The sequence below is a fragment of the Cucurbita pepo genome, chromosome 5 (assembly GCF_057944985.1).
Source record: "Cucurbita pepo subsp. pepo isolate OVF chromosome 5, ASM5794498v1, whole genome shotgun sequence".
Lineage (NCBI taxonomy): Eukaryota > Viridiplantae > Streptophyta > Magnoliopsida > Cucurbitales > Cucurbitaceae > Cucurbita > Cucurbita pepo.
The window spans coordinates 17,508,343-17,536,196 of NC_141802.1; the positions used below are offsets into that span (position 1 = coordinate 17,508,343).

Genomic DNA, 27,854 nt, shown 5'->3' on the forward strand with positions numbered 1-27,854 from the left:
GGAGAGAGAACAAAACATTTCTTATAAGAGTGTGGAAACCCCTTCCTAACAGGCGTGTTTTAAAATTGCGAAGTTTATGGTGATACGTAACGAGCCAAAACGGACAATATCGTCTAGTGGTGGGGTTTGGGTTGTTACATAACCTAGGACGTAGACTTCGTTCATGTCCTTTCAACATGTTTTGTTCTCGTCGTATGCTTTCTAAACAATTTACAAAAGATCACCGAGTATAAAATTGTTTGACATGGATCCTAGTACAAAAGGTAACTTAGGATATAGTCTCGATTCATGTCCTTTCAACATATTTTGTTTTCACTCATGTACGGTCTAACAAATTTGTTTTATAATCTTAATTGGATATCAAAATATATTAATTAATAATAGAAATTAAAAACAATTACTATATTACAAATATACAAATAAAATTTAAAAAATATCTTATAAATTTTAGTTCAACCATTTTACCCAAAGCACCCAACTTTTTAAATGGAAGGAAATTAATTTTAATTTGAATAAAAACACAACTTTATTTATTTTTTCTTTTTTAATTTCACAACATTTTATTTTTATTTAATGAATACTCGACATATTTAACCTTTTATGAGCCGACATAAAATTCAATTTTATATCTAATAAATTAGTTAATTTTTTAAATATTTTCAACACTTTTTTCTTTTTATTAAAAAAAATAAAAATAAAAAAAAAAAAAACCTAATATTTTCATTGCATTTATAAATTTGAAAATTTAGTCCTTAATAATTTTACCTTGCTTTTATTTTACCTACCCACAAACTTCTTCTCCTACTTTTTACTCCACCAAATTTTTTTACCGAAAAGTAAAAAATAAAAAAATAAATAAAAATATAAAAGCTAATTACTCTAGAAAATTCGTTATGTACTAGAAATTCCAAAATTATTTTTCAAAATAAAATCAATATCGATTTAACTTTAATGAGAGTAAATCACAATATTCAAACGCTTTTTTGAATTTTTTTTAAAGTCACCATTATTATTAAATTTTAAATTTTAAATTTTAATTCCCATTTTCTCCCAAGAAATTATTCTTTACTTGGATTCCGATTTAAATAAATAAATAAAAGATAAGGCATTTATACATTTCAATTTTCTCAAGCAATCCTACGTGGATTTAACTTTAAAAAAATAAAACCCACAAATAATTTTTAAATCAAACTTAAAAAATAATAAATCACAAAACCCACGTCGTTCAAGCGTGTAAAACAAACTCAAAACGACAACGTCATGACTCGCCAGGCTGATTCTTCTCCCACTCGTCTCAAAGCGCGTGTACTTCAAACTCCTCATCATTTCACCTTCTGCCCTGTTCTCCTCCCACTGGCCAAACCTAACACGCGCCATGATTTTGCGTCAGCCTTGTCCAAAACTCCAAATAATAAATTTAAAATTTTAAAATAGATTTGTGAGAGCACGTGAGCCGCACGTGAACATGGAATGATAAACCTGGCCCAAACACTACGCCGTGGAAATTAGAAACGCCGTGGAGAGGCAGTAATCGTCTGTAGCCGCTCATACGGTAGTTTCAAATTTTCGTTTCTTTTTGTATTATTTTGGCCAATCAGGAAGAGTCGTCTCCTTTCCTTCCACCGTTTTCTTTTGGATATTGGATTTGACTTTTAAATAAATTTTATAATAATTAAATTATTTCTAAAATTTTCAACGCTTCATTTTCAATCATTTTAGTTATTAAAAATTAATTTAAACCTAATTTTTTAATTACAAAAATTTATAAAAGCCGCTTTTGAAATTAATTCCAAATTGGGAACTATTTTTTTATTTTAAAATGGGACTTTTATAAATTAAGAAAATTCGATATTCTCTTTAATAAATTTAAAAACAATTTTTTACCCATTTAAATTATATATGCATATCAAGCTCACCTATTTAAAATGTACCATCTAGAGTTCTAAGTTGTTCTACCGGACCTAAACTAATAGTTGGATTCACATTTTCGAGTTTCTTTAACCTCATCTCAACCATTGATGTCATGTGATCTAGATCTTCTAAGCTCGTCTCTACTGTTTGGTTCATCAAAGTTCATGCAGTTTAGCTTTACTCTTGATTCAAGTCACAACTAGGTGAGACGTTACGTCATGTACATTCGAACTCTAGGACATATACGACCTCTGTGCCTCAAATATCTTACTACTAGAGACTAATTATTGACTCTTTAGCAGTTCTCAATTAGTCATAGCTATGAGCCCGATGCCAACTATCTCGATATCATGTGGACCCCTATCCCTTTGAACAGGGAGATTTTCTAAATAAGCCTAGCCTTACATAATAACCGGATGATGACACTACAAATCATGTGCATATAAGGCATGACCTATATGCATATAAGGAAACTGTCATTTGCATAACTAAAGAACCTATAATGTTTTCCGTTTTAAAGTTTACATGTATACTTTATTCATTCATACACGAGTACTTCACACACACACAAGCACTCACGTGCTTTATCAAGCCAATACCCAATTCAAGCTCGGTCTTACCTAAATTAGAGTATTTTCCTTCTTCAAATTCTCTAAAATCTCTTAATTAGACCATATAAAAAAAAAAAAAAAAAAAAGTCAAATCAATCCAACTGTAACGATCGAGCTTTCCACAGTGTTGCAGAATTTCAGTGGGCTTTCCTCGTCTAACTCTCTTATCCATCACTTACTAATCAATAACCCGAATAAAAATCCAGCTTAACACGAGTTAATTAGACATTTCTCCCCTCTCTCTCGGGTTCAAACACTTATGTTCGTGAAAAACTTAATTTTAATAAAATTAACGAGTCTGTGAAAATTATTATTATTATTTAAAAAAAAAAAAAAAAAAAACCTAAGTTTATATAGTCTAATTTAATGAAATTAAAAAATTCCCCACCCAAAAGTATTATGTTGGGTAGATTAATAGAAATAGAAAAATAAAAACATTATGGTAAAAAATTATTATAAAGTTTCCAACTCCAAAAAGAATATAAAATGATAATGTTCAACCTCCCTTCATTTTATTTATTTAATTTAAAAATAAATATGGCTCGAATTTGGTGAGAGATTCCAATATAACTAAATATAAATATAATATTGTAAAAACAATTATATATTATTTTTATTATTATTACTATTTAAAATATAAACACAACGGAAAATAAGTTTTAAAATGTCGGTATTTATAAATAAACGGTGTGAGCAGCCGCAGAGGATCCGAACCCCTCACACAAAGATTTTGGGTGCGATTAGTTCGAGGTGTGAACCGAGTTAGACTCAACAGTTTAACATTCTCTCTTTCTCTCTCTACAATTTCTTTTTTAGTTTAATTGTTTTCTTTTTTCGTTTAATTGTTATTTATTTTATTTTATTTTATTTTATTTTATTTTATTTTGGGAGAAAGTTTATATAGAATTGCTGATACTCGCCGTCTTCATTGTCGTCGAAGTAGGCGACTCGGTCCTCTGTGGAAACCAACCATCGCCCGCTGGATGTTCTGCTCCGCCGTGTTGTATCTATATTGTGTTCTTGTTGTTGTTGTTGCTCTGATTCTCTGATCGCCATGAGTAAGAAGCGACGGTCTGATGCTGATACGGCTTTCCCCGGTCTTCGCCAGCTTCTCTGTGATGTTTTCTTCCGTCGCCGGCGTTTTTACTATCATGTTTTGCCGCTTCTTTCCGCACTTGCTGGTTGTGTTTTTGTTTGCTTTGTTGCTCTGTTTCTTCTTGTTGCTTCTCCTGTTGTTCATCGTGATCATCTTCACTTGACTCTCTTTCATGGCGGAAGCTCGGTACGGTCGATTCTCTGTTCTTGCGCTGTTTTGATATTTATTACTTATTGTGTGTGTGTGTGTGTGTGTGTGTTTTTCTTATATTTTCAGATAGACCAAGGCATTGAGGATGAATCGAGTTCTAATTTGGAAATGAAATCAATCATCGGCGTTTCGGTATGGAATTTGTGTATTGTTCGATCGGAGAATTTGAGCTCTGGTTTTTGTGTCTTTGAGACTTCGAATATTTGATTCTTGAATTTTCTTATGCCGTGTTTGTTCAACAATGTGTAGGGAAGTGGAGGCAGATTCGAACGTGATGTATGGGTCACGGATCAATCAAGTTTCTTCTATGGCTGTAGCAATGCTAGCAAGAAGTTCACACGTAAAGTACCGAATTCTACGGTTCAATTTTGATACTTAGTACCTAGAATTTAGGCTTTTCTTTGTTCAATTTGAATATAGATTGTATAATTCTTTTTCAATTTTTCAATGAGGGTTAACTTTGTTCCACGCGGCTCTTCCTTAAATCTGACCTGTGTTCTATTAAATGCAGCGGCCGCTGAGAAAACCGATCCCGACAGATACTTGCTGATTACTACGAGTGGAGGCCTTAATCAGCAAAGAACAGGGGTAAGCCCTGTCTACTACTCAATCCCGGATTTATTGCAGTTATCGTTTTGGAGATAGTAAAGTTGTCAATTAGTTGTAAATTTTTTAAATTAGTTCATTGATGGAATTGATCATCCTATTCAAACATTCTTTCTCATTTCCCAATAAATTCTTGATTTATGACCAAAAAAAATATAAAAACAAAAAATTATCTGGCTTTGGTTGACTGGAATAAGTTGCCAAAGATATATATATTTCTATTGGAATCGTATATGTGCTGGCTCAGTTTTTTTTCTTTTGGTATTTAATCAACATGGTGAAGGATCCAACTGGACAGTGCCTTACCTTGTTTGCGCCTTAAGAATACCTGGATATTTGAATGATCAAATGAAATTCCACGCACAGTTAATAATGAGTTACAGCTTTTAAATTGATGTCAGTTGTCTTCTATATGAATCTTGAAACATGCGTTTTTTTTTTTCCTATCTGCTAATTGTAAACAATGAATTCGGGTGTTCTTGTCTCGTTCTTCCCATAATATGTTAGAAATATGGATGCAGATAACAGATGCTGTTGTTGCAGCTTACATTTTGAATGCCACTCTAGTTGTTCCCAAGCTGGATCAAAATTCATTTTGGAAGGATAGCAGGTTTCTAATAAATACCTTTCAATCACATCCTTTTTTAGGCTACTTTTCTAATTGTCATTAATGTGGTGGAAGTAAACTTGGTAAATCTATGGTATTTATATCCAAATGGTGTTTGATGCAGCAATTTTGCAGAAATTTTTGATGAGGACTGGTTTATTAAATTTCTCTCGAATGATGTTCAAATCATCAAGGATTTACCAATGGAAGTTGGGAAAACTTTGACTCCTCATAGGATGCGTGTTCCAAGGAAGTGTGATCCAGAATGCTATGAAAAACATGTCCTTCCTGTTCTTAAAAAGAAGCATGTAAGTATGCAGTTCAGTGCAAACTTATGCACGTTTTAGCAAGTCATTAATACTGCCACTATACCTTGTGTTATCATTGGTGCTAGACAAGGCCCTATCTGATTTGGTATTGTAGAAAATTGCCCGTTTGAGGAGTAAACTATTTGCAACTCCAATAAATATCTCAGTGCTCATTAGTGCGTGTTGTGTCTGCATAACTTAATGAGGCTTTAACACTAGTCGATTTCTAGGTGTTCTTCATGATCACTTGTCATGTGTTGTGTGTATGTGCCATGTGTAGGTCGATTGTCCTTTTTAGTTTTGTGAAAGCATTTTGATAATTGAAAATCTGGGTCAAGTTATTAAGGTTTTCTTTTTTTTTCTCTGCAGGCTGTTCGGCTTGGAAAATTTGATTATAGGCTTTCAAATAGGCTGACAACTGACTTACAGAAGTTAAGATGCAGAGTTAACTATCATGCATTAAAGTTTACTGAAGAGATCAATGAAATGGGCCAAGCATTGGTTGAGAGGATGAAGATCAAAAGCAAACATTTTATTGCCCTACATTTGAGGTGATTCAATCAAGATTCTTAACTGCTTCTAACATGATCATAGCTGAATGCTGATTTAAGTAATGCGATTAGATGAATTTCAATTTACTTATTTAGTTTGTACTATTGTGATGGCATAACTTGATATAGCTGAACTCAAATTTAAGCTGTAGAACCTAAATGATTTTTGGAGCATTTTTGTGAATGGAAATTTGGAGGTTTGTTGATGTAAGTTTGGGTATCATCATATAGGTTTGAGCCTGACATGCTTGCATTTTCTGGCTGTTATTATGGTGGGGGGAAAGATGAGAAGGAAGAACTTGGAAAAATTCGGAAGAGATGGAAAAGCTTACATGTAAGGTTTCATTTTGTTCAACAAAACTATCATCTAACTAACGCAGTAAACATTAACCTGGATTGGAATTTGGAATATGAAATCTCATCCTCTTTGATTTGCAGGCAAGCAATCCCGATAAGGAACGAAGGCAGGGAAGATGCCCTCTTACTCCCGAAGAAGTCGGTCTGATGCTTCGAGGGCTCGGCTTCGGAAGTGATGTGCACCTTTATGTGGCATCTGGTGAAGTATATGGAGGAGAAGAAACTCTAGCTCCACTGAAAGCAATGTTTCCAAATTACCATACCAAGGAGACTCTTGCCAGCCCGGAAGAGTTGGCACCCTTTTTGCCATTTTCGTCTCGTATGGCTGCGATCGACTTCATTGTTTGTGACGAAAGCAATGTTTTTGTCTCGAACAACAATGGGAACATGGCTAAGATTTTAGCAGGACGAAGGTACATTACGTTCACGTTGCACCCTTATCAATCCTCTTACTAACATCTTTAAGCACTAATCCAATTCCGAACTTCGTCGAAACCTTTCTTGCTTTACACAATGAGTAATCAAGTACATTTCCTTGTTGTAGGAGATACTTCGGTCATAAACCAACCATCCGTCCGAACGCTAAAAAGCTGAACCGACTATTCATGGACCGAAACAACATGACATGGGAACAATTTTCATCCAAGGTCCAATCTTATCAAGTTGGCTTCATGGGAGAGCCAAATGAGGTGAAGCCAGGGAGAGGTGAGTTCCATGAAAACCCATCAGCCTGCATTTGCGGGAATTATGACTCAAATGTCATGAGTGACCCATCTCATGTCAACCAAATTCATCACAATCACACCGAAGACGTCAATGAAAACAACCATGGCTACAACGAAACGAGCAATTCGACAAAAGAACAAACCGCAACAGAAGACGACCAAGAATGGACTGGATTGGAATATTTAGACATCGGAAACGACTTGGGAGAGAGAAGATTGCACACTCTCATTGACTCTGATCTTGGCGTTCGACCCAAACCCGAACAACCAGAATTGGAAGAGTTATTTTCAGACTAAAAAGACGGTTAGTTCAATCCAACTTTGACCAATTTTTTTAGGGGGTAATTTTTTGTTACCCTTACAGATGCATAAAACATTTTTCATAGTAATAGGGATAGAAAGGTTTGCATTCTGTACATAACTGTTGTGGGGGAAACAATACAGCTTGACATAGGCTTTGAAATTTGTACATCAAGGAAACATTTAGATAGAGAATTACAAGGCATAAAAGGTTCTAGTTTTGCTTCTTTTTTTTGTTTTCTTTTCGAGTTGTTTGTGGATGGAGGATCTTTGCATTTAGGAATCACGACTCTCCACAATGGTATGATATTGTCCACTTTGAGCATAAGCTCTCTTTGCTTTGCTTTGATTTGGGCTTCCTAAAAGGCCTCATGCCAATGGAGATAGTATTCCTCACTTATAAACCCATGATCTTCCACTAAATTAACGACTCACTCTCAATAATCCTCAACAATCCTCCCCTCGAACAAAGCACACTATAAGCCTCCCCTTAATCGAGGCTCGACTCCTTTCTCTGGAGCCCTTGAACAAAATACATCCTTTGTTCGACACTTTAGGATTTTATCGACATGGCTAAGTTTAGGGCATGACTCTGATACCATGTTAGGAATCACGACTCTCCACAATGGTATGATATTGTCCACTTTGAGCATAAGCTCTCATGACTTTGCTTTGGGCTTCCCAAAAGGCCTCATATCAATGGAGATAGTATTCCTCACTTGTAAACCCATGATCATCCACTAAACTAACCAATATGAGACTCACTTCCAATAATCCTCAACAATTGGTATCAATTCATCATTCTAGGCTCTTTGCATGAACTCTCTTATTTTAATTGATTTCCTTCTTTCTTTATTTAGATTGCTTTGGACATGTAGGTTTGTTATTGTTATGAGTTGTGAATGAATTGAATAAACACATCTAGTAATTATTTTGTTTTTAGGTTTGTACGTGTCACAAAAATAAGAATTCTAGAGCGGGAGAAACTTTTAGAGCAATTTAAGAAGAGAAACTGTGACAAAATAGGTAACCATGTATATTAGGGCTCAAAGGAAGTACAGAAGTCATCGTCATCTTATTTGGAGTGTTTTTTTTCGAAATTAAATTATTAATATTTATGGAATTCAGCAGATTATGACGAAGAAAAAAAGCACAAGCTACCTCGTTCTTGCTCCTGCTTTTTTCATACTGATCTCTAGTTGATGTTGGCTAGAAGCAACCTCCGTTTTTGGTGAGGAGCACCTCTTCAAACTAAAGAAAAGAATTGTTATAATCAATATTAAATATCGTACATATAACATGAGTAATGAAATATGATATTATTTTTCTCGATTGAATATTTAAATTCTACTTATAATACTTTCTCATGAAATTTATAAATAAAATAATAAAACAATATATTATTATAATGTTTACATAATAAAGACAAAAATATCGAGATTCTCAAAACAAATATTGAAATAACCAATGTTAATGCATATTTTAAATTTTGGTCCAATCATTAAATATTTTTAAAAAAATCTAAATGTAATAAATTTAAAAGTGCATTCACTAATTTGTAATTTAATTAAAAAAAGAAAATGAAAAAAAAAATCACTAAACTAAGTGCAAAAATAATTACTTTTCTTAAATTAAATAATCATAAATAAATAAGCCAAAAAGCGGAAACTCACAGCAGAGGAGTGAGATGGTCCACGTGGATGTATCATAATCCAATTCCAAGATCCACGTGGCAATTTTTCAATCCTTTATCCTTTTTCGTCATCCTTTCTTCTTCCATCGATAAACACTGCACAGAAACCAAGAAGATTCAACAATGGTGCTGCGGCTGCCCACACACCTTGCGACACCTGGCAACCACTGCCGGCGCCACTGCGATGCCTTCTCTTCCCGCCGCGCGATTGCGGCTTCCGACGCTCTTGTCTCTTGGCTTCCTTCACTCGCATCTCCCTGCGCTTCATCTTCCTCCAGTAAGTGTTCTGTTTCTTCATCTCCTTCTTACTGCATGACCGGAGAGGATTTGTTATTCAGATTGCTTTTCTGTGTGTTTTGCGATGGTATTGTGTCAGGGAGATCTTGTTTTCTACCGGTTGTCAAATGTACGGCTCAGCAAACTGGACCTGTGAATCTGGCGCCGGGGACGCCGGTGAGGCCGACTAGCATACTGGTGGTTGGTGCCACTGGAACCCTTGGTAGACAGATCGTGAGGCGCGCGTTGGATGAAGGCTACGAAGTTCGGTGTCTTGTGAGGCCTCGACCGGCTCCTGCTGATTTTCTTCGCGATTGGGGCGCCATAGTCGTCAATGTGCGTTGCATTCTCGATATATGTTTATATTTCTCAATTCTATTAAACGCCTTGCATCGATGATATTATCGCGAAATAGATGCTTAATCGTGTTGATGATTTTATGTTTAGAACTGAGGCTAGAACATTTTCATATGTATGGCAGGCAGATTTAAGTAAACCAGAAACCATCCCTGCAACGCTGGTCGGCATTCATACTATCATAGACTGTGCTACAGGACGGCCGGAAGAGCCCATTAAAACGGTGATTTTCATATTGAGCTTTTGGATCTTTTTATATTACTTCTTGTTCCAACTTGCCATTTTCTGAATGTGCGATTGTTCATTGAACTTCATGAACGTTGTTGCCTTTCCTACATTTGATGTCTAAATTGTGTCACTACGCATTAGTATAGACGGGGCTTTGCAAGCCATCGAAACAAAATTGGGCGATCAATTGTTTTGCTGAATTGATCTCCATGTTTTTTCCTCCTTTTTCTCATAGCTCTCTGTTTCATTACAATTATTATTGCAGTACTTGTTATACTAAATAGCTTGACATCAGTGTCCTGATTTGAGATGATTTGGAGCAGCCTCCTTCATGGACCATTTCTAACAATTCCCCCATCTTGGCCTCCATGAAATCATAATATAGCTTATTATCATTCAACCGTCACATTGAGAATCTGATGTTAATTTAGGCAATGATGAAATTTGAAATTTATGATTATTGCATGCATAATTTCATACGTCAAATGATTAACCAAACACTAACTTTGGCATTTTGAGATTTGATGTTTAGAACAAGAGTCCCTTCTAGAGCTTTTAGTGTTTCATTTCTTACCGGAGTTGTCTTCTATTTAGGTAGATTGGGAAGGAAAAGTTGCTCTGATTCAATGTGCAAAGGCTATGGGAATCCAGAAATATATTTTCTTCTCCATCCACAATTGTGACAAGCATCCTGAAGTTCCACTTATGGAGATCAAGTATTGCACTGAGAAGTTTCTCAAGGACGCAGGCCTAAATCACATCATCATTCGACTCTGTGGTTTCATGCAAGTAATAGTTACCTTAATTGTTTTCTCCTTTATAATTTATTGTTGTTGATTAGCTTTGAATTCTTTTGTCAGATTTATCCCACCCTCTGGGTGCAACCTTTTCCATATCAGAATCATTCCTATAGTCTGTTCATGAAAACTTACAAAATAAATGAAAAGAAGTCAACTAATAAATTGAAATGAATTATTTTGGAAGTATAATACTTTTTAAGGTATCTATTATTCAACACGGTTCACTTTTTCATATGCATGAACAGATGGATAGTTTATAGCCTCGGTCTTTTATCTTCAGTGGATGTCTATCCCTTAGATGACGTTCTAATTTGAGTTTTGGGTTTTCTCTGTAATTATTTTATATAGCTTTCATTTTATCCTCTAGTGTGAATACTAAAAATAAATTCTTGTTTGTTCAGGGTCTCATTGGGCAGTATGCTGTACCTATATTAGAGGAGAAATCTGTTTGGGGAACAGATGCTCCAACAAGAATTGCCTACATGGACACCCAGGTTTGTTTAAGCATATTGCTTTTGATTGTTTCCAACGTAGTCCTAATAAATTAAGATTTCTAATATCTGATGTGTATTTTTCGTAATTAGGATATAGCCAGGTTGACATTTATTGCATTGCGTAATGAGAATATAAATGGGAAACTTCTTACCTTTGCTGGCCCTCGTGCATGGACAACTCAAGAGGTAATCAATCATATCTTGGTTTGTTTAAGATAGACTATTGCTTTAAGCTCCTAATCAAACCTACCCAAAATAGGAATTTTAGTTTTATTTATCAGCCTGCTCAAAATTGAAATGTGCTTTCTGTACCTGTATGACCCCTTTTTACGACCCTTTTCTTGGCCTTCAACGGTGAAATCAAGCAAAAACTTAAATTTTTTTTCTTCTAGGAGAATGGATGAGTATGCATTTTTAGCTTTCTTTTTCTTCAATTAGTACTTGTTGCAATCAACACAATTTCTTTCCAACATCTGATGTAGTCTGTGAAATCAACACCAACATTTTGGTTGAACATTTGTTGCTCTGTTAACATTACATTCATAAGCGAGACTTTGTGTAACATTGTCCCCATGGAAAAAAAAAAAAATCTCTGTTTTTTCTTAAGTTACTTTTTGTTTCCAGGTGATAACATTATGTGAGAGGCTTGCTGGACAAGATGCAAATGTTACCACAGTCCCAGTTTCAGTGTTGAGATTCACTCGTCAACTGACAAGATTTTTTGAGTGGACAAATGATGTTGCTGATAGGCTAGCATTTTCAGAGGTAATTAGCCTTTATATTTTTTCTAAAGTGCATCTATTGAAGGCTGGTTTTTTCTCCCCCTCTCCTCTGAAACACATGACAGTCTTATCGTTGATATTTGATAAGCTACAACGGGAATTGGAAGGACATCGTTTTCATCCATATATTCTTGTTAAAAAATTTAGCTTTTTCCTCCACGCAGTTTCTTTCGGATATGAACAAAATTCCATGTGTGTTGAGACGTCATTTGCTTGTTATCGTTGACATCCACAAGGCAGTTTTGTCGTTGATAATTGGTGTATTGTTTCTAATGAGTTATGTACCTAGTCCGTTTGGTAAAAAGATCATGGAACTGGGGCGCCTTCCAAAAGCCCCCTTAGCTTGTAGGAAGATTTCTTGTTTATCTCCTATGTTCAGATATGATATTAATGAAATAGTTCTTTTATTGAAAAAAGAAAAGAACAGAAAAATAATAATCTGCTGGTGCCTAAATAATTTAACTGATTGGAACGATCATAACATTATTAATCTAACTTCTAAAGCTTACGATGTTGCTTGGAATACATAGGTCCTATACGGGTAGTATTAATAAGAAGGGAAAGGGAAGAAGTGTTTTATTATTGAAGAAGAACAAATGATGTGTGAGTGCCCGTGTGTCAAGATGTGGTGGTCAGACACTTCTATTTTCATCAAAAGACTGCCTACTTTGATTAACTACAAATTGTTCTTTTTATTAATCTCTTGTTGGTGATATGTTCATTTAAAGAAGCTAACATCTTTTTCCTGGACATTTGTAGGTTCTTACAAGCGACACTGTTTTTTCTGTTCCAATGACAGAGACATACGATCTCCTCGGTGTAGATGCAAAAGACATAATAACTTTAGAGAAATATCTGCAAGATTACTTCACAAACATTTTGAAGAAACTGAAGGATCTCAAAGCACAATCAAAGCAATCTGACTTTTTTATATGAAGTCAGACCGATTTGTAATGTAAATGAAGATTTGTATGTGTTTTAAATCTTGATACACCGTAACTTCTTGTGCAAGGTATGCCAGTCATTTGTTCCTTATATCTTTCCCTAACCCCTTGGCTGTTAGGAACCACGACTCTCCACAATGGTATGTATTGTCCACTTTGAGCATAAGCTCTCATAGTTTTGCTTTTGGTTACTTCAAGAGGCCTCATACCAATAGAGATGTATTCTTTACTTATAAACTCATGATCATTCCCGAAATTAGCCAATGTGGAACTCCCTCCCAACAATCCTCAACATTGACCACCTCTGTTCTGTCTATATTATCTTGTTCTTTTGTAGCAGTGTAAATTTTATGGTCGCTTGCTGATACATCATACTTAAGTATATCCGAGTAAAAGTTGTATGCTGAAATTTAAATTATGCACCGGATACCATGTGTGAGAAAAATAATTTGTACTACTTGAACATCTGTTTATAAGTTTTTTGATAACTCTAATTTTGCAGTTGATCTGACGGTTAGAAAGCTAAATTAACCTGAAAATTGTATAGAGACCATGGAAATGATATCGATTGGGACAGACTTAGGTTGGAAGGATGTGACCAGGTTCCTTCAATAATAGGCAAATAGGCTTGTTTCTTTTCAAAATTAAAAGGAAGAACAGGAATCAGAAGGAAAGAGCACTTTGTCAAAGGACAGTATCTCATAACTGCTGATCTGTTTGGGGTGGAACAGATTGTTTGATTCCTCCAATGTATTTCAAAGGAATTTTCTGGTCAAGGGGATGACAGAAACAGGTACTTCACGCAATCCATTAGGCTTATTGCCATCAATTCTAATTATTTTTCAATGGTAATACTAAGCTAATTCAGGTTGCCTGGAATGTCCACTGTCATAGTTCCTTGAACTGTGGTTTCCAGTTGTTTGCAGAGCTGGGATATCCGTGGTCCATTTGTTTGGCGACAACGCTCCTTTAGTTTATTCCATACATCCTTTGCACATCCATTGTAAACAAGACTGACTGCAATATGCTTGGAGATGGAATTGATGATCCAAGATGTGACAATATCATTGTTACATCGTCATACTGCAAGAAAAGACTATCTTGGTTTTCATCTGGCTTAGAGCGATCAACCTTTTCTTGCTCCAAGAGATGTAATTAGTTGCACCTTCAAGCAATTTCGTAACTAGAGAAGTCCGTCCGTGAGGCTGTACAAAGAGAGAAAGGGGCGGCTATCTAGTGGAATTGGCCGTCGGGCTTGCTTCTATTGGACCTCGGGTTGGTCAAGGTGCAAGCGGATCTTCTTCACTCTATCAACGCCATCAAAGGCCTTCTTCAATGCCTCCAAACTTCCTAAGAAGACTTTGCAGGTAGTCAGGATCGTTGAATGAATGATGCAGGAGGTAAGGGTCGAATTGGGATTCAATTGCTGATGAGTCAAGGGAGGAAGAATTTGCTGCCACAAGAAAATACAGAGGTCTTTCTTTGGCTAAAAGAAAGAACAGTAGTTTTCAGGGAGAGGAAATAACGTTTGCAGGAGCATATTGTTTTATGGACAGTATTGGTGAACCTTTGTCCACATCTTTCTGTAACTATGACTTTTCTATTCGCTGTCTGCTAATGGGAAGACTTTTTTTCCCTTCTTTTTTGCAAGTTCTTTAGGCTGCGTTATTTCATATGATTTCAATGGAATAGTTCTTTTTAATTAAAAATATCAAAATGATTATAGATCAAGTAATATTCTCGTTATTTATCAAATTTGTTGTGGGCCTATTTTCATACAGGCTCACGGGTCCAGCTCCTAAGAAAGATAGGGGAGGCTCATCAGAGCCCAATTTACCCAAAGAACAAAACACGCACTCCAAGATCCAGAGGGTGAGCCGAGGAGTGTGTCAACTACTGAGAGCGGAGAGACTATGACACAAGAGTCAAAAAGGGAGGTCACTCCCACTCAAGGTACGCAACCACATCACTTTGTTTAAGCATCAAAGAGTGTTAAGTCAAATTTCACACTATTGCAAGATCTTTAATTGTGCAAGACTCCTTGAAAGTTGACCTGTTCCCTAGAAAGCAGAGTTAGTAGCATCAATTCTTGTCTATCGTATTTACTCATCAGCAAAACTATAAATATAATCACATAAATATCCATGTTTAGCTTTGTGACTGTTATCTCTCTTTATCTTTCTTTTTATAAATGCCCTTTTTTCTGTAGTATTTGTAGAAGACTGTGTTTCTCAATTCCTAAAAGGAACCAATAATATGAAATAAAAAGTGGTAATCCCTCACCAAGAAGGCCAATGATTCTTTAGGAAGTTGGTAGGTAAGGATAACTATTAGAGGAGATCCTGTTCAAACTTGAAAAAAATCTTGATTCTATCCATCATACTTGAGCAGAAATGCTTGTTTTATGTGTGCTAGAATAAGAAATGGGAAATCAGAAGTGGAAACAAAAACATTTGAACTCTATAGGTATGGGAAAAGAAAAGAGAGAGAGAGAGAGGAGCCAGAGATAATGACACTTACGAAAATGGGGCTTTGGCAAGGGAGAAGTCGAAATTGATTAACAGTGTTTGAATGATTGAAAAACAAAAGAAAATTAATGGTGGGTCAAGTGAATAGAATCAAAATTGTTTCATTGTCTCATTTTCCTAAACTTTTTATACAGATGGCTCACTCAATCAGCTGAGGACCAATCCACCAAGTGCACCCTTCAGGTATTTGATTCTTGTTGTACCAACTTCATTCTCTCCCTTAAATTCTTTCTATCAGTTGAAGTAAAAATAAAGCGAAGGCCAAGATCACAGCTGTGGAGTTGGGTCCTTATTCTTTCATCTGTCTCATCCTTTATTATCATGTGACTTTTGAAATTAGGAAATGATGATTGAAGAAATGGTGTTTACCTACTTTCAAATGGCTTGTCCCTTTGTTTGTTTTATTATTTTTTAAAATTTTATTTTGGGCGAAATTATAAAAAATATCTCCTAACCGTTCATAAACGTTTCAAAACTACCTTTAGAGTAGAAATCCGTTAGAATATAGGAGGGAAGGTTGACTTAGTGATGACTTGGATGTGACGGTGACTAAGATACTTATCTGGATTAAGTTAGAAAGAACGATATTTCGTCATATCAACTTTTTGTCCGACACATTATAATAGATTTTCTACTTCAAATACAGTTTTGAAACATTTACAAAGGTAAAAAGATAATATTACAACTTTTGAAAGGATACCATTTAAAAGTATTTTTTTTATAATCTAACATTTTTTTTTTCTTTTATATTCATGAGTTTGAATCAGCATGTGCGTACTTTAACTATTTTCACGAGACAACTACCTAACCATACTGTATTTGATTCTCAAAATAACTCGTAAGATATTAACTTTTTCTGTAGGTGACCACTTCGAGTTCCACCTATCTAGAAGTAAGCCTTTATTATTGTAGGTGGTGGCTTATAGGTTGTTCCTTTACTATTGAATGTGCCATCTCTTTCAATACAGATTTGCTTGGTGCGCATCTCTTTCATTTCATCACTGAAATGATAAGCGTGGTGGTGGGGTAAATGGCATCATCCTTGTCCACTTTATGAACTCTGCATATTATGATTGGATGCCTTTGCTCATATTTGATAAGGCTTTTGCATATTGAGATTGGGAAAATTGCATTACGATGACTACAGACAAAGTCCTTTTTCTTGGCCTTAGGTAATGACATTTCTTTTCTTTTTCTTTCTTGGTAGTAGTTAGTTCTTGGTATATTCTTTTGACATGTGAACCACTTGTTGTTGGTTTAGGCTATAAATTCTAAAAGCTTACATTTCCTACTTGTGATCCACTAATTTTTTGGCTCATACTTAGTTCTTGGCACTTTTTCCTTAGAAAGAGAGAGATGAACAAATTTTCACTTTTTTTTTTTTTTTTTTATGTAAAAAGAAGTTTTGATCTTTTTCAGTTTTGTTTTTTCACCTTCCAATATTTCATCTTTAGCTCTCTTTCTTCTTTACTTTAGAACCATTTGGATTGGTTATGGACTTTTGTTTTAAAATGATGTTTTTGGAATGGCTGCCAGGTGTTTATGAAGAATACAAAATCATTCTAGGACGATACGTAACGAGTCAAAGTGAACAATATCTGCTAGTAATAGGCTTGGGCTGTTAAAATGGAATCAGAGCCCCCAAAAGGGGTGGTGTACGAGCGAGGATGTTGACCCTCAAGAATGGTAGATTGAACAATATCTACTAAAAAGTACTCTACCAAGTACACGTCCAAAATGCAATATTACCACACAGGAGTACAGCCTCCAAAATGCAATATAACCTCAAGAGTACCCCCTCCAAAATGCTATATTACCTCCAAATGCTATATTACCTCCAAAATGCTATATTACCTCCCGAATGTAATATTACCACCTAAGTGCACACTTTCTAAATTTATCATAGGAAATTGTTGTGGGGTTTGGCCGAGTGTGCACTTAGGTGGTAATATTACATTCGGGAGGTAATATAGCATTTTGGAGGTAATATAGCATTTGGAGGTAATATAGCATTTTGGAGGGGGTACTCTTGAGGTTATATTGCATTTTGGAGGCTGTACTCCTGTGTGGTAATATTGCATTTTGGACGTGTACTTGGTAGAGTACTTTTTTGTGATAGACTTGGGCTGTTAAAATGATATTAGAGCCCCCAAAAGGAGTGGTGTACCAGCGAGGATGTTGGCTCTCAAGAGAGGTAGATTGAACAATATCTGCTAGTGATAAACTTGGGCTTTAAAATAGTATAGAGCCCCCCAGAGGGGCGCGAGGATGTTGGCTCCCAAGAATGGTGAATTGTGAGATCTCCAAGAGGGATGGTGTATCATCGAGGATAATGGCCCCCAAGAAAGGTGAATTGTGAGATCTCACATCGGTTGGAGAGGGAAACATAACATCCCTAATAGACGCGTTTTAAAATAATGAGGCTAGCGATAATACATAACAGATCAAAACAGACAACATCTACAAAATATATATATATAATTATTGTTGAATGAGTTGGAAAATATGTTGTTGAAAGTTAAAACAAAGGAGGGTTGGAAAGTAAGGCATTGTCCATATCTTTATTTATTTTCTGTCTTTGTTGTTGAGACCCATTCTTTGTTCACTTTTTTATAGTTTCACAAATACAAATACCCATTTTTCTTCTCATAGGCCATTTCCATTTTCTTTCCCTATACACTTTATTAAAGATTTGAATCCAAACATGCTTCTCCCAATATAACTTTTGGGAGTATTTTGTACATGTCAAATATTCTTTCCAAAATACCACTTTATACTCGAAAAATAAAATTAAAAATCCACGTTTCCTCAAAATTTGAATGAGTTTCTGAGGTCGCTGAGATTTGAATTTAGTTTCTATTTGGTCTTAGATGTTCTAAAAGTGACATTCGATCCTCGAGATCTAAATTTGATTTCTATTTAGTTCATAAGTTTGAAATTAGTTTCTAATAGATCCCATTATATGTTTGTTAAAAAGAAGGTAGACTTTAAAAATATTTAATAGGTTCTTGAACTTTCAATTTTGTACGTAATACATCCATAAATTTTAGAGAGCGTTTGGGTGGGTGTCTCATGATTTTTTTCGTTTTTTTTTTAAATAATTGATCGCCTAAAAAACAATGATTTTTTTTTTTTATTGGATTCCATTTGATTAGATAATTTCTTTTTACTATTTCACTTTGGGGTTTTTTTTTTTTTTTTTTTTTACCATCTCCATCGAGTGTTACCTTTGGATACAATCATTAATTAAGGGAGGTGAAATAATAGGAGCATTATTTGTTGGGAAAGGAATCTAAATTATTTAATTCCATCATTTTTGACATTTTGCAAACAATAAGATTCTCCACTATGTTCTTCTATGGACCAAAATCATAATACAATCTTTACACATTTTGACATTTTTTTAAAAAAATTGTAATATTGCCATTATTAACTACTCGTTATTCGTTATCGTTCTATCTCAGATAATTTTATAGTTATATAAATTTTATTTTTTAAAAAAAATTTCTATGTATATATACCGTAAGGATACCAGATCTCTTATGCTAAAAAAAAAATAAAATAGAAAGTCAAGTGCTAACGTGTAGCTACCATTTCTGGTCTTTAATTCTTTCGTTATTTGTAGGGCTAAATTTGTAAAAACTTGGAAAAATGAGACCTTTTTCATCCAATTCGTTGAAAATAATGTTGACTTTTTGGGATATTTTGATGGAAGAATTGACTACTTTATTTTTGTAGGTTTCAAATGTATAATAATGAAAACTTTGTTATAAACTTAGGAGGTAGGGTTTTGGTGTTTCGTGTCATTCTGTGACTTCTTTTTCCGTTTCTTTTTTCAAATTTGACAATACATGAATTGAATATTCAAATTTTCAACATGTTGATCGATAATATATGTCAAAACAAGCTTACATAGATTTTGTTATGTATCGCTATAAAGCGTCTTGCTATAAATAATAATACTTTTAGGGGCTTACATATAAAACGTTGAAAAAAAAATTAGTACCTAATGAACGTTTGAAAACCAGAAAATATTCATCAACATAGCTCAATCGTATATGAATTTAGCTGGACAACAATTGACACGTATTCTTTCCATCGAGGTAAGAAGAGAAAATAAAAAAATAAAAAAAATAAAAAAAAAAAAAATCACTTATTTATTTATTATTATTTAATAATAAAAACATCACTTTTTAATATTTTAATTTATTTTTGTTGGATTTATTGCTTTTTATTATTGTGAATGTGATCCACTCATAATATTTCTACTTTTTTTCTTTTTTATTTAAAATTTATTTATTTTCCACTGACAATATGTTCCTTCTACGTAACTAACTCTTTAATTTTTGTGATCCATAAAGATTTTTCCTCGTCAATAAATAAATAAATTTATTTATTAAATAAAAAGTGTTTACAATCAATTTTATAAAGTTTTTTAAAAAGATATTTGTTTGAGAGAAATTTAAAATTAAAAAAATTATAATGGATAGAATCACTTTTGAATAATATATAATAATAATTTTATAGAAAAGTATATATATATATATTTTTTAAATATTTAAATTGAAAGCATTCGGTAGGGCAAACACATTTGATTTGGGATTCTTACGATTGAGCTACTGAAAATGAAGATGTTCTTTGTTGGTATACGTAACACTTCCAATTTTTGTAAGACTACTTCCTTTCAGATATAGTGTCGGTTCATTCATGTACCCTTTTTCTTACTCGAGCATCATAGGTCCACAAATTTCTATCTTGGTTCGTCATCGAGCCACATACTACTAGGATATGTTCTACTTTGGTACCATTTATAATATTTCATGCCGAAAATCTAAAAAATTCCATATAACGGCCTAAGCCCACCGCTAGTAGATATTGTCCTCTTTAGTGTGAGAGTCTCACAGGTGGAGAGGAAAACGAGACACTTTTTATAAGGGTGTGAAAACCTTTCCCTAACCGACGCGTTTTAAAGTCTTATTTGAGCGGAAGTAGACAATATCTAATAGTGGGCTTGAGCCGTTACATTAGAATGGTCAACCCATTCCTTGTGGAAAGACTAAAAAAGTAATTTTATAAAATTTTAGTTAATATTATAAATAATAATACTTAGGCTTCATTAAAAACTATATTTATTACCATAAATAATATCCATAAATAAACATTAAAATATTGAATTATAAAGTCAACATAATCAGCCTCAACTCCATATATATATAAAAAACTTTATATTATAAAATATCCAAATAAAGTATTTGCATTAAAATACGTGACATTTTAAAATGTTGTCGTGATGCATAGAATATTCTTTACTTACCAAACTTGTTCTCTTTCTTTTATATAAATATTTATATTATAATTTATTTAATTAAAACATTAATTACTTTCTTAAAATTTAAAAAATAAAGCCAATCCATCACGTTGCACGAACTAAATTTCTAATTAAATCAACTACAGATATTATGTCTTAAAAAACGACATATTACGACATTTAAAGTTAAAAATAAATTAAAAAAAGAAAAATCTCTGTTCCAGTTGAAAAAGTCAATAGTTGGAGAGAAAACGACATTTTATCTTATAATTTTCTTACGAACAAATTAAATACAAAAATAATTAATTTAGGAACAAAAATCTTAGGGTTTAAGAAATGCTTCAAGTGGGTTTTAGCTTTAGAGAAAATAAATAAATAAATATATAAAGCAAAAAGGAAATACAAAAAAAAAAAAAAAAAAAAAAAAAAAAAAAAAAAACTTTATTTAGTTGATAAACCACCATGCATAAAGTCATGAAAATTAAATAAATAATAAAGTCATGAAAAATTAAATAAATAATTAAGTCTTAGGGGTAGAAATTATAATGGGGTGTGACAATTACATATATAATTCATTATTTTATATTATGGTATTTACCCTTTTTTTATTATTTTAAGTAATGTTTTTAATTTTCATAGTTATGAGTTAATTCTAATATTAGAAATATAATCTATTTTAAAACGGTTTAATAAATATTGCGTGAATTAAATAAAACGTTAATGCAATGAATTAGCATTGATAATGCGTGCACATTTCTTTAAAATATTTATAAAAAAGTAATATTTATTTATATAAGGTTATATTATAGGTTTTTATGTAATTTTTTTAATTTACTATAAATTTTCTTACCAACCAAGATTAATTACGATAATCGAAGAATTTTGGAAGTAGCCGTGCGTGTGAATGCTGCTAGCAGATATTGTTCGCTTTAGTCCGTTCGTATCGTTGTCAACTTTACAGTTTTAAAATGTGTATGCTAGGGAGAAGTTTCCACACTCTTCAACCGATGTGGGATCTCATAATCCACCCCCCTTTGAGGGCTCAACATCCTCGCTAGCACACTATCTAGTGTCTGGCTTTGATACCATTTATAACAGCTCAAACTCACTGTTAATTGTCTGTTACGTATCGCTGTCAGTCTCACGATTTTGAAACGCGTATGTTAGAGAAAAGTTTCCACACCCTTATAAGAAATGGTTAGTTTCCTTCTCCAACCGAGGTGGGATCTCAAATTAAAGCTCGAGCTATTTTGAAGGATCGAGACTTGTTCAACGATTAGGGTTGAGTCATATTTTTTTTTCCTCATGCGTCTAGACATTGGAATCTATGTGATTTGTGAAAAAAGTTATTCACAGCTAATCGATGCAATACAATAATAGATTCGTGGTTGGTTGTTGAATTTAGGGTTTCGTGTTCGACGTTCAAGTTATGCAGCCAATGAGATTTGTGAATGAATAATATATTATTATAAAGTTAAAAAAGTAAGTTTAATTATAATAAATTATAATATTAACAACATTAATGAACGTAATTACATAAATAAAATATTGAATAATGGTGACGAAAGCTTACCTTTTATAGTTGGATCTACCAAACATACCAAAATGGGCAAAGACTTGTCTAGAATATTTGGTAGGAAAATAAAGATAAGCATCAACAAATTATATATATAATTAAAATAGAGCTAAATTGTTAAAATAGACGGAGATAATGTATGAGGCGTAGATATTTAAAAAATTAAAATGTAACGATCTAGACTCACCGCTTTAAAACATGTCTGCTGTAGAAAGGTTTTTCACACTCTTATAAAGGATGTTTTGTTCTCCTCCCCAATATGGGACATCACATTTATAAATAATGTTTTGTTCTCTTATCAACCAACGTGGGATATCACATAAAAGATACTAATGTTTTTTTTTTTTTGTTTTGAAATGTGGCTCGGTATACTTTTTTTAAAAGTTTTAAAAAATAAAAAATTAAAATTATTAACGGGTATTTTTGAAATACTTTTAAAAATTTAAAGATATTTATTAAGAAATTTCATCCAAAACTAACGTTTTATGTGTATTATTAAAATATTAACTTCATTATTTTGTGAAAAAAAAAATTAATTTGAAAACGAAACGCAAGGAAAACAGGAAGGAGAAAAAAAATAACGAAATTAATATTGAGAGATATATTTTATTATTATTATTATTATTATTATTATTATTATTATTATTATTATAATATTCGTATAACGACCGGATACTAAGAAAAAGTCCGTTGCAGGGAACCAGTGGCGGCTGAGCGGTCAACTTCCAGTCAAACCAAATACCCCAATTCCAATTCCAATTCCCAAATTCTTAATTTCGAGGGAACTTTGGGGATTTTCAGTCCAATTCCAACAATCTCCTTCTTCTCCAAAATCAAACCCAAATCCCATTCTTAATCCCACTCTTTAATCTGTACCCAAATCCCCCTTTGTCGCCTTTCGTTTTTCCCCTCATGATTTTCACCTCGATTTCATCTTCCAGATAAGGATCTCCACGCACAGCCACTTCTTCGTCTTCTTGTTCTTCCTGTTCTTCTTCCCAGATCTCTAAGAACCCCAGATTCTCTTACCCCATCATGTTTTTTCGTTAAGAAAAACCACGAAATCCCATTTGGGGTTGTGGAATTTTCTGTGTTTCTCTCGCTGTTTGTGTTTTCGAGCGTTTTTCTTTGATGGGTTGCGCCACTTCCAAGCTCGACGATCTCCTTGTCGTGTCGCTCTGTCGCGAACGTTGCAATTTTCTCGACGAAGCGATTCGGTTTCGCCAAGCGTTCGCTGAGGCTCACGCCGCGTATATTCTCTCTCTTCAAGGGGTTGGGAAATCGTTACACAGTTTTATTGAACCGGGTTTTGTTTATTCTGAGCCCTTTTCTTCGCCTAAGCTAAAGCTTCCTCCTCAGAGGAAGGGCGACCCTGATCTTGAGGGTTCTAATTCGCCTCTTCATCGTTTATCTCATTCTAATTCGGATTCTCACCTCCATTTGCCCTCTGATTCTGATGATGATTCCAGTTCGCTTCACTCTTCCGATCACTCTTCGCCTTTGCATCAGACCCACGACGATCGTTTTGATTTTCGTGATGGGAATCGTGGTGGGTTTGTTTCCGGCGGCGGGGGTGGCGGTGGCGGTGGTGGTTATGTGCAGATGAATTATATGCAGAACAAAGCGATGCCGTCGGTGGTGCATCAGCAGGCGGTTAGTTCGGAGAGGGTTTATCATATGGGTGAATCTTCTTCTTCCTCTGGCTATTATCCTTATTCTTATTCGAATATGGATTCGAACCCTTATCCGAATAATGGGTATCCCAATAATGGCGGTGGGTACGGCGGTGGGTATGGCGGTGGGTATGGCGGTGGGTATGGCGGTGGGTATGGCGGTTCGCCGCCTACTGCTTATGGGGGTATGTCGAATATGCTACCTCCGGCTTCATCATCGAAGCCGCCTCCGCCGCCGCCTTCTCCTCCTAGAACCTCCGCTTGGGATATCTTTAACTTCTTTGAGACTCCAGCGGTGGCGAACTACTATGGCTCCTACACGCCGGGAAGGGATCCGAGGGAAGTGAGGGCGGAGGAGGGAATTCCCGAATTGGAAGATGTACGGTATTACCAACCGGAGGTTGTGAAGAAGGTTCACGGTGGCCAGAATTCGGCCGTGGACGGTGGTGGAAAGCAAACGAATGGGACGGTGAATGTCCAAATGAAGGAAGTGGACAAGAACTTAGCCGCCTTGGCTTATCAGACAAAGCCAAGCGCTGCAGTTGGTGATGCCGTGAGGCTTGTTGATAAGAATGTTATGGAGGACGGGAATGGAGCTCCGGCGGCTGTTGCTGCAGCATTCAACGGCGGAGCTGGTTCAAGGGATGTTTATGAGGCTGTGAGAGAAATTGAAGCTTTGTTCAAGAAAGCCTCGGAGTTTGGAGATGAAATTGCCAAAATGTTGGAGATGGGAGAGCTTCCTCATCAGCGTAAGCATGGTAAGTTCAGACATGTTCTTGTCTTTGTTTTGAGATGAAAGTTATTGTTGTTTATGGTGTGGCTGTGTTGTCTAAGATGTTGATGGGCTCTATCATTATCAGCGTTCTCGGCTCGACTACCTGCGTCACGGAGGAGAGCCAAGTCCTCCGCTAAGCCCAGCGTTGCTGAAATCGTTTTTGTCGAAGATATGGGGATGAGATCTGGAAATCTGTCTTCTACCTTGAAGAAGTTGTATATGTGGGAGAAGAAGCTTTATCATGAAGTGAAGGTATGTGTGTTTCTTTGTTGGTTTAAGCTATACTCTTGCAGTTTGGGTTGTTTAAGGAATAAGAATCTGTTTATTTTTCCTCTGAGAACGAAACATATCCTTATAAGGGTGTGAAAACCTCTCCTTAGCAGACACGTTTATGTCAGTAAGGACACTGGCTCTGAAGGGGTGGATTGGGATGCTCACACTGGTTGGAGAAGTGAACGAGTGCCAACGAGGACGCTGGGCCCTGAAGGGGGGTGGATGGTGAGATCCCACATTGGTTGGGGAGGAGAACGAAACATTCCTTATAAGGGTGTGGAAACCTCTCTCTAGCATACACGTTTGTGCCAACAAGGATGTTGGACCTTGAAGAGGGTGGATTGGGGGTCCCACATCGATTGGAGATGTGAACGAGTGCTAGTGAGGACGTTGGGCCCTGAAGGGGGTGGATTGTGAGATCCCACATCGGTCGGGGAGGAGAATGAAACATTCTTTATAAGGATATGGAAACCTCTCCCTAGCAGACGCGTTTTAAAAAACATGAAGGGAAGCCTGAAAGGAAAAGTCCAAAGAGGACCATATCGACTAGCGGTGGGCTTGGACTGTTACAGTATCTTTATTCAATGTTTGAATGCAGGAGTTAATTTCTGTACTCTGAATGTTTTCCGTTTGAATTTTCTGCTCGAATCCGTCTTTTATTGTTTTGGGGTGTGAAACATTCAACTCGTGTCGATTTCTTTGTGATCTCACTGATGTAGTTTAGTGTGTTCTTTAAGGAAGCTTACTGATGTTCTATTGCCACTTCCACCTGCATATAACATTTTTCTTTATCGATTTATCTTCGTCCGACAAAGACATGCTTCCGTTTATGTATATAGCCAGTGAGTCTTACATTTCGTATGTCGTATCTAGAATTTGTTCATTAGTGTGGCCGGAGTTCATGTTAGGCTTCGGGCACCGATAGTTTTGCAAGGTCTGTCGTTCTCTTACCATTGTAACTGAAGAAATTATGTTTATACATTTCTGTAGAGGGAGGAAAAGATGCGTTTGACCCACGAGCAGAAGCGTCGTCAGCTCAAACGTTTACACGAGAGAGGTGCTGAAGCCACGAAAGTGGAGGCCACTCAAACATCCATAAAGACCTTGTCGACGAGCTTAAACGTTGCAATTCAGGTCGTTGACAAGATTTCTGAGACGATAAGTAAGATCAGAGATGAAGAACTCTGGCCTCAAGTGAATGAACTGATTCAAGGGTATGTGTTTCGTTTGCTCGTTTGTTCGTTTGCTCGACATTGTCTTCTTGGCCGTTAAACGTGGAATGTATATCGATTTCAGGTTAACGAGGATGTGGAAAGGTATGCTGGAATGCCATCACGCTCAGTTTCAAGTGGTTAAAGAATCCCGTGGTTTAGGCCATATTCGGTCTGGTGGGAAGCCTAGCGATCTCGATCTTCGAGTGACATTGCAGCTCGATCACGAGCTTATTAGCTGGACGACAAGATTCTCGGGTTGGATAAGCGCCCAGAAAAATTTTGTGAGATCGTTGAATAATTGGCTTCTTAAATGTCTCCTGTATGAGCCTGAAGAAACAGCTGATGGAATTGTTCCTTTCTCACCTAGCCGGATTGGTGCACCACCCATCTTTGTAATCTGCAACCAGTGGTCACAAGGTCTTGACCGATTCTCCGAGAAAGAGGTCGTTGATTCGATGCACGTGTTCGCTAAGAGCGTGCTTCAAATATGGGATCATGATAAGCAAGAACTGCGTCAAACGATGATAACGAACAAGGATCTCGAAAAGAAAGTGAAGAAGATCGACCGGGACGATCAAAAGTTGCAGAAAGAGATACAGGCTTTAGACAAGAAACTGGTTCGCGTAACTGGGAACGTGCAAGACGATGGCACTAGCAATGGCAACCTGCAGGCAGGTCTGCAATCCATTTTCGAGGCCCTTGAGAGGTTTGCATCCGACTCGATGAAAGCGTATGAGGAGCTTTTGATACGAAGCGCCGAAGAAAGTGCCAAGACAAGATCATGAAGGAGGTTGATCGGTTCTTGCAATTCAAATCGACATCGTTGAAGAGTTAGTCGATAATCCCTTCCCCTAGTTCATACCGACTCGAACCTGACCATATTACTCGGGATGAATGTAATGGCAGTTCCTGTTACATTCTGAAGCAACTCCCTCTTCAACTCATAACGCATAGAAGCTCAACTCGAGACGTTTGCTGATCAAACTTTACCGAACATAACCATTCAGTTTCTCGGTATGGGGGTTAAGAAAGCCATGGCTACCGGCGAGACCGGGCTGATCTGCTGTGCTGCGATTTGTGGATCGAACAAACGATAAACAATGAAGGATACGAGCGAAATCCGAGCTCATTGTAGAGCCAAGATTGAATTATAACATCTTGTTCATATTGTTTATGGATTACTTGTTCTTGTAAACAAAATTTAGACGAAGAACAATGTAAAATCTCGAAATATAAGGACCCGTTCAGGGGTAAAAATGTAATATTTTGACATTGGTTAGGTCCGACTATTTTCGACTTTTTTTTTATAATCATAATAATGATTTAAAAATTGATTTTGATTAATAATATGATGGTTTTGTCTTATATGACTACACTCATATTCCCCTCGTGTTTGAATATTAAAATAATAATCTCAATTCCTCTAATTTTGGATTCTTTCTCCATCCACTCTCAATTCCAATTATTCTTCTTTTAATTTTCTTTTTATATTATATAAAAAAAAAGAATTTAAAACGTTTAATATCTTAATCAGCAATCACGAGCGTTTTGCTAAAACAAAAATGAATTGATTTTTTTTTTTCCGTCTCGACTAGTGCGTTCATATGGCTCGAACAACCGAGGGGTTTGATTTTTTTTCGATTGGGTCGAG

General features: G+C 35.4%; 3 protein-coding genes across 8 annotated transcripts; all 3 read left to right on the forward strand.

The window, feature by feature from the left end:
- The first annotated feature begins 3,387 nt into the window (after positions 1-3,387).
- On the forward strand, positions 3,388-8,612 carry LOC111794630 (O-fucosyltransferase 6). Of its 6 annotated transcripts, none has more exons than XR_002815119.2 (12): positions 3,389-3,804; positions 3,895-3,960; positions 4,078-4,168; positions 4,340-4,416; positions 4,956-5,044; positions 5,166-5,349; positions 5,719-5,900; positions 6,132-6,234; positions 6,339-6,670; positions 6,802-7,286; positions 8,226-8,308; positions 8,411-8,612. XR_002815119.2 is itself a non-coding variant. In XM_023676714.2 (11 exons), the coding sequence occupies exons 1-10, from the start codon at positions 3,577-3,579 to the stop codon at positions 7,277-7,279; spliced, it is 1,830 nt and encodes a 609-aa protein (XP_023532482.2). In that variant the 5' UTR covers positions 3,388-3,576; the 3' UTR covers positions 7,280-7,286; positions 8,411-8,612. The 6 variants fall into 6 exon arrangements, 4 of the variants coding, with proteins under 4 accessions (XP_023532482.2, XP_023532481.2, XP_023532480.2 ...); XR_002815120.2 differs by having other exon boundaries at positions 8,414-8,612; XM_023676714.2 differs by lacking the exon at positions 8,226-8,308 and having other exon boundaries at positions 3,388-3,804.
- A 445-nt stretch (positions 8,613-9,057) lies between these two features.
- Positions 9,058-13,141, forward strand: LOC111796075 (protein HIGH CHLOROPHYLL FLUORESCENCE PHENOTYPE 244, chloroplastic-like). Its single transcript, XM_023678761.2, has 8 exons — positions 9,058-9,252; positions 9,352-9,587; positions 9,733-9,831; positions 10,431-10,625; positions 11,038-11,130; positions 11,221-11,316; positions 11,755-11,895; positions 12,672-13,141. The coding sequence occupies exons 1-8, from the start codon at positions 9,099-9,101 to the stop codon at positions 12,846-12,848; spliced, it is 1,191 nt and encodes a 396-aa protein (XP_023534529.1). The 5' UTR covers positions 9,058-9,098; the 3' UTR covers positions 12,849-13,141.
- A 9,796-nt stretch (positions 13,142-22,937) lies between these two features.
- Positions 22,938-27,475, forward strand: LOC111795195 (protein ALTERED PHOSPHATE STARVATION RESPONSE 1). The gene is made up of 4 exons (XM_023677478.2): positions 22,938-24,699; positions 24,802-24,968; positions 25,980-26,203; positions 26,286-27,475. The coding sequence occupies exons 1-4, from the start codon at positions 23,400-23,402 to the stop codon at positions 26,986-26,988; spliced, it is 2,394 nt and encodes a 797-aa protein (XP_023533246.2). The 5' UTR covers positions 22,938-23,399; the 3' UTR covers positions 26,989-27,475.
- Positions 27,476-27,854: the final 379 nt, after the last annotated feature.

Coding starts and splice junctions, on each gene's coding strand:
- LOC111796075 (XM_023678761.2), top strand. CDS start 9,099: ATGGTGCTGCGGCTGCCCACACACCTTGCGACACCTGGCAACCACTGC. Junction 9,832..10,430: donor CGGAAGAGCCCATTAAAACG/GTGATTTTCATA, acceptor TCTTCTATTTAG/GTAGATTGGGAAGGAAAAGT. Junction 11,896..12,671: donor ATAGGCTAGCATTTTCAGAG/GTAATTAGCCTT, acceptor GGACATTTGTAG/GTTCTTACAAGCGACACTGT.
- LOC111794630 (XM_023676714.2), top strand. CDS start 3,577: ATGAGTAAGAAGCGACGGTCTGATGCTGATACGGCTTTCCCCGGTCTT. Junction 3,961..4,077: donor AATCAATCATCGGCGTTTCG/GTATGGAATTTG, acceptor AACAATGTGTAG/GGAAGTGGAGGCAGATTCGA. Junction 6,671..6,801: donor AAGATTTTAGCAGGACGAAG/GTACATTACGTT, acceptor TCCTTGTTGTAG/GAGATACTTCGGTCATAAAC.
- LOC111795195 (XM_023677478.2), top strand. CDS start 23,400: ATGGGTTGCGCCACTTCCAAGCTCGACGATCTCCTTGTCGTGTCGCTC. Junction 24,700..24,801: donor TCCTCATCAGCGTAAGCATG/GTAAGTTCAGAC, acceptor TATCATTATCAG/CGTTCTCGGCTCGACTACCT. Junction 26,204..26,285: donor GTGAATGAACTGATTCAAGG/GTATGTGTTTCG, acceptor TATCGATTTCAG/GTTAACGAGGATGTGGAAAG.